Source organism: Cibotium barometz, chromosome 31 (assembly GCF_041138505.1).
Source record: "Cibotium barometz isolate CiBa-2024 chromosome 31, ASM4113850v1, whole genome shotgun sequence".
NCBI classification, from domain to species: Eukaryota; Viridiplantae; Streptophyta; class Polypodiopsida; order Cyatheales; family Cibotiaceae; genus Cibotium; species Cibotium barometz.
The window spans coordinates 47153243-47166403 of NC_141076.1; the positions used below are offsets into that span (position 1 = coordinate 47153243).

Consider the following 13161-nt stretch of genomic DNA (forward strand, 5'->3'; position numbering starts at 1 on the left):
TAGTCCATTTATGCCCCAAGATCAAATCTACTTCGAACACATACTCAACCACAAAAAACTTGCAAGTAAGGAGGTTAGTTTCAATATACATTGTATTCTCAAAGTACCCCAAACATGGCATGTTCAAGTCTTGTGTAAAGGGAATTCTTTCAAGATGAGCCATGAGTGTTGGTTGACCTAACAAATCCCATAATTAAAGCGTCATGAGATTGTGTTATCGTGTTAGATAAAGATGTCCTTGATCTATGGTTATTTTATTGGAAAGTTTCAATCCAACTAGAATCCTAGGGATCTTTTTAGTAAGATATGTTGGAAGTTTCAGCTCCTTCAAGGTCTCTCCCTCCCGTGATAGAAATTGTACAAAGCCACGAGTGTTCAAGGTGACTGTTTGCATGGATTCATCAATTGAATATGAGTCACGTATCCAAGTTCCACCAAGGACGACACCATACTCAAGGGAATCTAGGGTAACATGGAATGTAAAGTTCACATCTCTACCAATTTTTTGAGTAGCATATCTAAATAACCAATAACTTCAGTGTTTTGTCCATTGGCTCCTCTGACCATTATCTATAGGGATGCCTTTAGGTTGTCCCAATGACACCCAAGTGTCTATTGTCATGATGTTATGACTATCTTGATGGCTAATCAATGCACGTTTGCACTTAACATCATTGCCTATAGGGAAATATAACCATATCATGATAGAATCTTCAAGAGGAACCATGGATGTATTAGTTTTTGTGTCAGCTTCATATCTTGTTTCTGTTTCATATTCCCACTCACTTTCATCCTCTTTTCGGCTCTCAGCTTTTTCAAGAGTTCCCAATGTGTACATTGGCAAACTTAGCCCTCTCCTAATTCTAAATGAGGTATGTTTAGAAACTTGTGAATCCTCACAATCGTGTCCTTGGTTTCGATAGTTTGTTGTCCCTTGTTTTTCTTAGATTTAGAAGGTTTTGTTTCATGTTTTGGGTTCTTCTTTAAATCATGTTCTTCTACCCATGTTAAGGTATTATCTTTTGCGCTCATTTTGATCATTTATTGTGCCTTGGCTTGTAAGCATGTAAGCACATTCAAGGGTACCATGGATAATTGCCCATTTTGTACACTTAAGATGTTAAGAGTTGTATTTTGTGAGACAAGTTGCATTGAAGCAACAGGTCTTGGGTAATCTTGGAACATGTGATCAATGCCACATCGTTCACACATGGGTTGCATAGTGTTAGTGACTATGGGCATAGAACTATTCCAAACTGTGTAGTCTTCCACTTTGTGAGGTCCACGACAATAGAAGCACTGAAGTGTTTGATTAACTGCCTCCTGAGTAATTTCTACTCTTTGGACAGTTTTTGTTTGGTGCATGGAAGATGAGAGTTTTGAGTCAATTTTTAATTAATTGGAACACTTGTAGTATCATGACCAAAGGATTTACAATATATGTAGTACAGAAAGATAGAAGCCTTGTATGCACAATGTGGATTTAGATGGTAGTGATTGCATTGAAGACAAGGCATTTTTCTCCTCACTTATGGAGGCATTAAGGATGGCTAATTTTGAAGGATCTCATCCTCTCTTAGAAATGTTGGTTGTAAGCTTTTATGCAACGCCTAGCATGATCATCTTCTAGCATGTTGTTATCTAAACGTACTGCTTCTTTACAACATTGATCGAATGTTTTTGGGTTGGATAGAATGATCAAGTTTTGTAAGCTGTTATTCTTTAAGTCTATCATGAAACATCTCTTCAATTGAGAATCGTTTAATTTTTCCCATGACTCACATTGTGAGTCCAAGAGTTTTATCCGAAGGATAAAGTCTCTAATGGTTTCATTTGGTTTACACTCAATTGAATAGAGTTCTTTCACTGCACTCCACTCATCACTTTGTCTTAAAAAGACATGGATAAAGGCTGACTTTAAGGTTCTGAAGTTGTTCTTGATCGCCAGCATCAATGTGATGAACCATTGACTAGATTTTTCCCCTAATGTTCAACGTATGTATCTTGGTGGGGCAGTTTGGAATTCCAAAGGCTTCATATCATTGTTCAATCATTTGTATGAATTGAATAGGAACAGTTGTGCCGTCGTATTTGCCCATAATTTTGGAAATCTATATGGCCATATGAGTCATCGAGACTGTATGTGAGTGCTCTTGTGGGTAGGGACTCACTCAGCCCTTTTGGAAACCCCCCTTCCTAGACTAGTCAGTATATCTAAGGTGTGGGCATCCAGGGGTTGAAAAGAGTTAATGCCTATAAGATTAGTGGGAACGTTAGGTAAAGGATGAAATCTTGGTGGGATTGAAGGGATAGGGGGTGTAAAACCCAATGACATGCTTGTTGTTGGCATGGCAAATGGTATTGGGAGTTTCAGTTGGGGCATAGATCTCAATGGTTAACACCCAGCCATTTGAAAATACAACCGATCGTGAGTTGTAGTTTTGAGAGACCAAAAAAATCCTTTAAAAACAATCCAAATCTAGCACCAAAAGAATCTTTGACGTGCCCAATAAAGTAGAACTTTAAAAAGAGACTTTTTTGCTTAACTTAAAACATACTTGCAAGTGATTCATTCGCTAAATTAAAAATTTGCCAAATTTTTCACTATTTGATGTCTAAGTACAAGCCTATCCCTACAAAATCTTAGAATATTTCAAACAAAAAAACATGACACAAAAGTTGCAATAGAGACTCACAACAAAGAGCTTCACTTTGAATACAAAATTATTGCTATCGTTACTAGAAAGCAAAATATAACTACTTTTATCGCACAACTTCAATGTCATGATTAAATTAATCTTCATTGATTAAAAAAACAAGTCTTATTATGAGACAATTCCTATAAATGCTTCAATAGAGACAACATTTGACTAATTTTTTGAACCAATCTCAAAACGCAAGCTCCTCAAAAAGATTTGTAATGCTAGTTTTGAATACAAACAAATGTTGTTCAAAACACTCTCAAAACCTAGAAATCCTTGAAGACCCCCAATGAGGATTTAAATACCAAAAATTGTTTGAAACTACAAGTGTCTAAATCTATTCTAGCATAGGAAATTCCTCCTCTTCATGACTAACTTCTTCATCAGTTTGCTCGCGTCCTACAATGAGTGGTGTTGACTCCGTAAGAGGAATATCAATATCCACAGTATGTGGATCTTCATAAGGCTCAAGATCTGCAAATTGCATTTCATCATCAGGTCCAAAGGGAGGCTGAGGTTCTCCAGATGCATCCACCACTCTTGGGTTTGCTGCCATGTTTTTCATTCCAACCTCTTGAAACTCATCCGGCAATTCTTTCATTGCAGTGACTCGTTGTTGAATAAAACGAACTTGAACTGGATCTAGCTCAATAGCAACAACATTCCTTCCTTTTTTAAGAGCACTAATAGTGGTTGTTCCTAAGAAAAAAAGAATCAACATGGTAAAGCTCACTTAAATGAGCAATATAAAATATGTAATAAGTTAAGGTTGCATGATTACCTGTCCCCGCAAAAAGATCCATGATCCACTCTCCTTTTAAAGATAGAAGCTCAATTAAATCCATCATCAAAAGTTGTGGTTTTTGATAAGGATTCATGATCTCATTTGAATCACCAGAAAGATCCCTGACCTTTCGACACACGCCTGGTCTATCAAAAATATTTGTTCGGTTAGGTTTCGAAGCAAAATTAAAATTTCCTTTACTGTTCGGACCCGCAGGAGACCAGAAACCAATGGTAGCAAACTCGGCAGCAAAAGAAAGTCTGTCAAGCTTATAGCCTTTGATGTTAGGCTTTGTCCTACAAAAGAAAAAGTTAGCCTTTGATGTTAGGCTTTGTCCTACAAAAGAAAAAGTTAGGCTTTAACTTAAGCTTTTGTAACTTGCAAAAGAATGCTTGAAATTTAACATACCATATGCATAGCTGATGGACCATTTGATTGTCAACGAATGCTTTCTCTGCAGCAGAGATTTGATCATGAGCATGAAAAATTACCAGTGCCCATGATTCAGCCGTTGTGACCTTTTTAAAAGCGTCGATGACTCTTTTATATGCACTTACACCATACTTTACTTCATCGTGTATTGAGTGTGGTGCCTTAAATCCATACGGAGCATCAGCAATGGCTAAAGTAAAATGTTGTGCAGTCACAAACGATTCCATGTTCTCTACTTTGCCTTCATGAACAAAATATTGAACTGGTTCTGCAGACACATCATCAGAAATGAAAATATTTGCCTCTTGAATGGTCTCCAAAGTTTGTGCCTCTTCTAATCTCTTCCGCTCTGCCCTTGCGCGACTCAAATGTTGCTCAAACTCTTGAGGAATGCTCTTTATGGGAGCACGAGGTGCTCGAGACTTGTTAAAATGAAAATAAGTAAACATTAAATATATTCTAGAATACACATACAAAAATCAAAATAAATTTTTTAAAATATTTGATCTAAATTTTTACAAAACCTTCAAAAACACTTAAATAAAAAAAAATCTATTCAAATATGTAGTTTACTTACTGCATTTTTGAAAAGATAAATGAAACGCTCTAAGGAGCTTGGCTGACTAGTGATGGGATGAAACATTTGAACCTCGTTCCAATCCTTGCAATTAAGTTTTTCAATCATGATTCTTTGCATGTACAAGAAAGTCTTTTGCCTGTTTCAAAAAAACACAAAATAAAAAAACAACTTTACATGAAATAAAATAAGTAGATTTAAAAAGAAGAATTAGCAACGTACTGTTCTAATTCCTTTGCCATTTCATCGAGTGTCAAAGAACCTCCTTTCACTCGTGCCAAGATGGGTATGATAATATTTTTCTCGCGTATTCCTTGCATTGCTCGCCAATTCGTGATACGCATTTCTTCAGGAATTGGCTTCAAAGTGTCCTCATTCCCTGTTCCTTTGCCCTTTTGACTTCCAGGTGGGAGCTTTACTTTTTGCCCTTTGATTTTACCTTCCTCCCAAAGCTTGAAAATGTCTTCTTGTAGATCCCATATCTCTCCATCACGAAAGGCTAACTGAAAGAAATTGTCATGACCTCGAACATTTGTTTTTCCAGAGCGTCCAGCTTTGCTTGACTTCTTTGTGACAAGACCAACTTGCTCACAAAGCTTGATTTTGAAAGCTTCATCAACTTTATGACCTTGCTGAATATGATTGATCCACTCGTTGTGAAAAAATCTTATCTTTTGTAAGAAAGACATGGATAGTCGCATCTCGGAATCAATGTTGTGATCAAGGGCAAGTAGCTTTGCATCATCATCACCTAACCCAGCATAGACCCATGCTAGGACTGTCTTATAGCTCTCTACATGAGGATACTCAGCACATAACTCTTTTTTAGCAATGAGAGAGTGAGTTCCCCCCAAGACAAAGTATTTGTATTGATTGATTTTTGATCTCTCAAAACTCTCTTTCTTAACACAAGAAGACTTATCCACAAGAACAAGAAGGGGTAAAACATTTGTTGTTGGTTTCTCCTTCATCATTACTTTAAGATTACTCACATGTCCAGGGACAATGGTTCGAACTTCTAGTGGTCTCTTATTTGAAACAGGATCTAATGGAGGACGTTCTATATTAGACACTAGTAAAATTAAGGGTCTCTCATCAACCATATGAAACTTTTTGGCTTTATTTCTTATGGTATTAAGACCAGAAGATTCTGAAGGATCAGACTTTGGAGCTCCAGGTCCAGAAAGCAAAGTATCACTCACATCTTGAGACTTTGACCCAGAAGTCTCTTCAAGAACTTCAACATCTTCTTCTGAGTCATCTATGTCTGTACCTTCATTCTCTTCATAATCAGAATCATCAGTGGAGTGGTTGGAATTGTACAAATTATCATGATGCTCTTGAAATGCTTCAGAAAAAGACTACAAAAAAAGAAAAAGAAAAAGTGATTCTAAGTAGAAGAGGATTTTAAGACTTGATAGAGTGAACTTAAAAGTAAGAACCAAAGAGTAACTTATGTAAAAGTAAGAACACTTTAACCATTTCTTTGTATACTAGAATACATGGTAAACTCATTAAACCAGACATAAAAAGTAAGCCAAACTTCCTTCTTGCTAAAATTCATTCAAACTAAACAAAACAAACTTCTTGTATACTAGAATGCATTCTAGCATATGCTAGAGCAGACAAACTTCTTGTATACTAGAATACATACAAACTAGACTTGACTATTCCTCTAAGTGTTTCAAGATATGAGCTAGAAAGACAAGAATTAAATAGACTAAAAAACAAAGAATAGTTCTCAATGTATTCTAGAATACACAAAGATAAGAAGTTTTTTGAACTACGTGTATACTAGAATACATACAAACTAGACTAGACAAACTTCATGTTTATTAGAATACATGCAAACTAGAGTTGACTTGACCTCTACGTATTTCAATATATAAGTTTGAAAGACATGACTCAAACAAACTTAAAAAAGAATAACAGTTCTCTACATATTCTAGAATACACAAAGATAAGAAATTTTTTTAACACTAATGAAAAAAAGGTCGAGAGAAAGATATCCATACCCGTTTGCGAGTAATCATTGCATCTCTAAACTCTTGCTGGGTAGAAACAGGATTCATCTCTTCAAGCCGAAAATTAGCAGAGAAAACTCTAACTGCAAGAAACTTTCCTTTGTTGTTGTCTACCAGATGATGAATGATCCCACGAGATATACTTTCTTTGACTTCAACAATGCGACCATAAGTTAAATACTTTGTATTTTCAGAGTCTCCTTTTTCTTCCGCAATAGAAAGGAAAGGTGTGTTTGGCTCAACGATTGTCTTGTGCTTACCTACCATGCCAAATTGAATTGTCCAAGCAAATCCTTCTCGTGCTTTACCTCTTGCACTACTCCAAAGAGTTGTAGCTTCCATGCTTGAGGACTTTTTCTGCTGATGTTGAGTTAAAGGTGTGGTTCCTTGAGATGATGGAGGAAGTCCATGAGTAGCTAAAACCATTCTGCTTGATGGTGGTTGATCTTGTAACTCTGGAAACTGGTGAGCTGCTAAAAGTTGTCTTCTTGGCTCACTTGGACGTCTATCAGGGTTTGGAAGAGTCACAGTTACTCGAGGTGCTTGAAAGTGAGGACTAACTGGAGCAGGTTGAGATCGAGAAGGTGTCAAGACTCCTGAACGTCCTGAGCCACCCACAGGGACAGATGCAGTTGCTTGATTACTTTTCTTTTGCTTCTTAGAAGTTCGAGCATCACGTATTGGTGAGGCCATCTTAAACCTAAACAAGACAATAAAAAATCATTATCTCATTGCTAAGATAAAAAAATAGAGATAAAATCATATTTTTCAAAAATATGATTTGTTAAATGAAACAACATTTAAGATTAGTAAATGTGTATGTAGGGCAAACAAACGAGAAAGACAAAAAGTGAAAGAGAACAAATAGACATAGAGAGAAAGAGAGAGAGAGAGAGAGTGTGTGTTAACCTCCATGCAAGAACGGACCTAGATGTGTAAGCAAACATGAGATAGGAATGTAAGAGAGAGAGCTCCTCAGCACACTAGAGAAATAGAGGGAGAGAGAGATGTATTCTAGAATACAACAGGTTGTTTCCTCCAAAGATGTGTTTTGTAATTGAATTTCAATAAATGACTTTCTAGAGCTGTGTATTCCAGAATACAACTCACAAGAAGCTTCTAACCACAATACACAGATATAAAAGAGAGGAGAAAGCACTAAGAGATGAATAGATCAAACCCAAAACAATTAGGATCCTTTGTATCATCAAAGTACTTACAGAACCTCTTTCTTGAACACAATTTGAGAAAAATTTACCCCCAAAATCTATCTTCTGCTACGTTGCTCTGATGAAGATTCTGACCACTCCGTTGGCTTCAAAAGGGGGGTAAAACCCCAGGACATCTGGTTGAAATACTTGCAGGTCGCTCCTCCTCCGTTTTTTATATTAAAACTACAGTTTGCTGTTTTTTTGCCGCGCGCGCGCGATGCGAACTCAAGAGCTTTTGCTTTATCCCAAAATCTATCTTCTGCTACGTTGCTCTGATGGAGATTCTGACCGTTCCGTTGGCTTCAAAAGGGGGGTAAAACTCCAGGACGCCTGGTTGAAATACTCCCGGGCTGCTCCTCCTCTGTTTTTTATGTGAAAACTACAATTTGCTGTTTTTTAGTCGCGCGCGCGACGCGAACTCGAGAGCTTTTGCTTTCTTTGCATGTCTTCTAAAATTAGATAAAAAGCAAATCTTTTTTGCATGAAGGTCTATTCTAATGGTTTACATTGAGTTTGGTTTACAGTAGAACACAGCTTGCCGAAGCCGTGTATTCTGGAATACAACTCAAGTGAAGAGAGAAATGTATTCCAGAATACAACTTGATGAAGATGTGTATTCTGGAATACAACTCAAGTGTAAAAAAAAGTTGTATTCCAGAAAACAGCTTATTGAAGCTCTGTATTCTAGAATACAACTCAAGTGTAGAGAGAAGTTGTATTCCAGTATACAACTTGCTGAAGCTGTGTATTCTGGAATACAACTCAAGTGCAGAAAGAAGTTGCATTCTAGAATACAGCTTGTTGAAACTGTGTATTCTGGAATACAGTCTCAAGTACAGAGAAGTTGTATTCTAGAATACAACTTGTTGAAATTGTGTATTCTGGAATACAATCTCAAGTACAGAGAAAAAATATATTTTTGAATACAGCTTGTAAAAGCTTCATATTCTGGAATACAACTCAAGTGTTGAGAGAAGCTGTATTCCAAAATACAACTTGTACAAGCAATGGATTCTGGAATATAATCTCAAAGTGCATAAGTGTTAAATTTTTAAAAATGTGACTTCAAGCTTTGTATTCTAGAATACAAACTACTTAATACACAAGAAACATGGCAACTTATCGATTTTTGTGTTGTATTCCAGAATACAACACAAGAATTAGCTTTTTAAAAAATGAAGTCATTATAATTTTTAAAAATTATTGATTAAATCTTTATTTTATAAAATATTATTTTTTCAACCTCTTTTTTTCTTAATTTACGTATGAAATCTTCGTTTTGGTATTTTTGTGTATTTAAAAGACAAACAATTCTTTCAAAAAAATACCTTTTTAAAAAAAGTCTATTTTTGAAATCACTTACCTCCTTAGATAATATTTTTGTTTTTCTTCTTAGCCATAATTTCCTCGTAGCAAACTTTGAACCAAATGACAATGAAAGAAAAATTCAAAATTGTAACAAATAACAAAGTAATCAAGAAAATGCATACCTTACAGAATTAAACTCAAGAAAAATGCTCCAAATTTAAAAAAATGCTCTTGTGGCTCTCTTAGCGGCAGACCCTTGGAATGTGTCTCTAAAAAGGACTTCCTCTCATCTTTTAAGTCCCATATTTTATAATAATTAATAAATTTTAATATTTATATTAATATTATTATTTTTGAATCTAAGCATTAAAAGTAAGTTATTTGGATTTGAGATTACACTCCACTTTGTAGCTTAGACCATTGTTTTTTAGAGAAACTTAGAGGTGTGAAGTTCCTAGTCATGGCAGGGCAACAAAAGTCTCTCTCAAGCTCATTTTGCTCTTTTCAAGTGCCTGTATCCGTACTCACTCCTAAAAGTCTGAGCCAATCTATCAGTGATGATGATGTTACAAGCCCACTATTTGCTAATTTATCAAATTCTGATACCGATGTTCCAGTTTCTCCATCATTAGTTCAGCCTATTCGTGTGGAGACAACCACTCCCTTGAGAAGAAAAGACAAGTTTTTGCATCGCAATGCATTGAGAGAGGCATGTAGGGTGTATTGTTGTAAAAAAAACTGCTTGAGGACACTTGGATTCAGAAAAATTAAGCAGGAACGTGAAAACTTCTTTGCTTTAAAACGTGCTCAACAAAATACAGCATTACATGGTTTTTTATTAAGGTCTGGAGAGAAGATAAAATATACAGTTTCTGGCACGATTGTGTGTCGAAAGTGTTTTTTTCAAGTGTTTTGTTTAAGCAATCAGCGGATGCAAAAGATCTTAAAGCAGTTGCAACGGGTGGAAGAAGATTCACGGTACTCATTTAGTACACGTGAGACTCCTCAGCTGTGTTTTCTCAAGAGCTGGATGGAACGATTTGTCACTTACAATGGTGAGCGCATGCCAAATTCAAAATTCACCCATTTGCCTGATAATTTTACAAAGGGAGAAGTTTACAACCTCTACGTGGAAACGTTGAAAGGAAGAAACATGTCATCTCTTTCATTTACTTCATTTCTTAGAGTTTGGAAACAATATTTTGCTGATGTGAAAATTCCCAAGAAAACTAGAATGGGGATTTGTCAAATTTGTGCAGAGCTCAAAGCCAAAAGAGATGTTGCAAAGACATTTGAAGAAAAAGGTATGTTTGATTTGTGTTTTTTGTACGTTTTAATTTATGAATGAGAATTCCAAGTGGTATAATTTAAACTAGCTTTACATTGTTTTGAGTTTTCAGGTCCTATTCTACAAGCACTTAAAGCTCATCGAGAACAACAAAGTACAGAGCGTCAAAAGCTAGCAAAGCATCGAAAGAAGTGCCTTGAGCAGAAAGAAATGTATTTGGGATTAGTCATAGATGGAATGGATCAAAAGAAGACATTGATACCCCATTTTATGCGTGCTCCAAAGAATTTGAAGGAAGAGAATTTCATACAACTACACGTTGTTGGAGCCCTCATCTTTAATGGCATCATGACGTCAAAAGTTTTTATAAACTTTCCAAATTTACACAACGACCCTAACTTGACCATCACCATAATTCAGAAAATAGTAAGTGAATGGCAAGGAGAATTACCTAGCACACTTTATGTGCAGCTAGATAATACGGCAAGGAAAAACAAAAATCAAATAGTGCTTGCTTATTTGAGTATGTTGGTGCAGCAGAAAGTTTTCAAAAAGGTCAAACTTGGATTTTTGTTGGTGGGTCACACTCATGATCAAATTGATCAGATGTTTAGTAGGTTTTCAGTCAAACTTGCTAGGAAAAGTGCATTTGACCTTCCAGAGGTGTGCATAATTCTTAAAGAAGCTTATGATCCTACGCCAGAAATTCATGTTTTGAAAGGCACCTATGATTTTAGAGAGTTTGCAACAGGTGGAGATTTTGCAAGCCCTGCATTCGCTCAGCTTAATGACCATAGTTTCCAACATCAATTCAAAATAAAAGAAAAAGAAGCTGAAACACGTTTGTGGTGTAAGAAGTACTCTAACTCAGAGGCATGGCATCCTCAGGATGGTTTGAAGTTTTTACTCAGTGTCCCAGAACGACAAATTCTTCAGGCAGCAAAAATGCTTTTGGCATCAAGCATTGAAGCAGCAAAAGCTCAAAAAGAAAAGCGACCCATCAATTATCAGCAATGTTTGATAGAAATTAAAGAGACCATACAATCAGCACATGTGTATTTTCCAGCTTGCTCACTTGGATGGTGGAATACATTTTTTCATGAGCAAGAAATCTTGATTGAGGAAGTTCAAAGCAATTCAAGATCACTGATAAATCTGGAGCCCTTTCTTTGGAGAGTACAAGAACTTGAAGACCGTGATGATAATATTCAAATGCCAAATCAACAAACAGAGTTGCCTGAAGAATTGCAAACATTGGTGCATGGGGAGACTCGCGAAGCGTATGTTGGTGCTAGAAGGACTAGTCAACGACGACTGCAAGAGAAGGAAATGTGGGAAGGAAATATTGAGGAGCTCACTGTAGGTGCAATGATTGCAGTGTTAGCAACAGATGATGAAAGCGGATGTCCTTTTTGGTTGGCAAAGGTACTTAAAGTCCTTGAGGAAAATGGAAAAGTAAGCTCAATTGAGGTCCACTGGTACAAGGTCAATGGAGATGATGCATTATCAGGAAAATATTATCCAGAGATGATTCGAGTAAATAAAAAGGGAAAGAAAGCAAATCGTAGTCAACGTCGCGTGGATAGCCTAAGCATGGAGGATGTGGAAGTTCTTGTTTATGGTTTTACCTTGAAAAAGTCGGGTCATCTACGAGAACAAACCAAAAAAATTCTTCTGGAGAAAGTCAAAGATTTAACACGAGAGGCATAAGACCTCTCATTGTAACCAATTTTGTGGACATTATTATTTTATTGCAAATTGAGTAATTTTTTTCTCAAAAAATGTGTGATTTTATGAGCAGCTCTATCATCTTTCAAAGTATTGAAGTGTAAAACTTGCACTTTTTAACAGTTTTTTTTTAGCTTTTTAGGAGCTCATACTCTTTTTAGTTTAAAAAATAGTGTTTTTTGAGATATTTTAGCATTTTCAAAAATGGGTTGTATTTTTGATGGTTTAGTTGTACTTTCAAATGGCTGGATGTTGGTTTTAAGTTGTCAGTCACCATTGGGTTCACTGAGGGTGTCGGGGGCCTCGGCCCACGTTGTCCCTCTATCATTGCCTTGTCTGATTGCCTAATTTCTCCTTAATGAGCAAGCACACGTGTTTTTTTTTTACTTTTTATATTTTCTCACAACCCGACAGCCTCAAGAGGCATGGCAAACTCTTCGATGGGTCAAATGAGTGACCGTTTGCCCTAATTATAACTTAGACGCTACACACACATGAATGACCTTAGGGATATTTTTCCAGAAAAAGTGCATGCTAGTAACTTTCCAGATGGAAGAATAGGTCCTAACACCTATTTTCCATCAGTCTTTTTTTTGAGAAATTTTTCCAGCACGTTTTTTAGGGTGTTCTAAAAGGAATTTGGAAAAACTCTGTATGAGAGAGGAGTTGTATTTTTGGAGTACTACAACTTTGTCTCCTTGAATCGTTTGTGATTTTGTCGTTTCTACCCTCAAAAAGTAGCCCGAATATGGTTTGAAGTCATTTTTGTGCTCTGTTTTGCGATTTTTTGCTTTTTGGGCTGTTTTTGCCTCAATTTCTGGGTTGAATTTTGAGGCTGCCGGTCAGAGACCTAAATGATCGATTTTGACTTCGGACAGCCAAGACCAAAGTTGAAGAGCTCAATGTCAGCTTTGCGATAAGCCCTAGAGCACCTTCATCGGATTCACGGTTTAAGAGATACAAGCCTCCAAATAGGGGTGTTTTTTTGCGCCGATGGACCTTTCACCTCGTGAACTATCAGGGTTGGTGCAGTTGACAGCATAAAGTGGACTTCACAAATTTTATCAATTTTGATTTTTTTTAAATCCGTGAGATGCTTACCCGATG

At 36.4% G+C, this 13161-nt stretch overlaps 1 protein-coding gene across 1 annotated transcript; it reads right to left on the bottom strand.

Moving 5' to 3' along the window:
* Positions 1-4450: 4450 nt before the first annotated feature.
* LOC147620941 (uncharacterized) lies at positions 4451-6567 on the bottom strand. The gene is made up of 3 exons (XM_086825369.1): positions 6511-6567; positions 4718-5856; positions 4451-4634 (listed from the first exon to the last, which is right to left on the bottom strand). The coding sequence occupies exons 1-3, from the start codon at positions 6565-6567 to the stop codon at positions 4475-4477; spliced, it is 1356 nt and encodes a 451-aa protein (XP_086681495.1). The 3' UTR covers positions 4451-4474.
* Positions 6568-13161: the final 6594 nt, after the last annotated feature.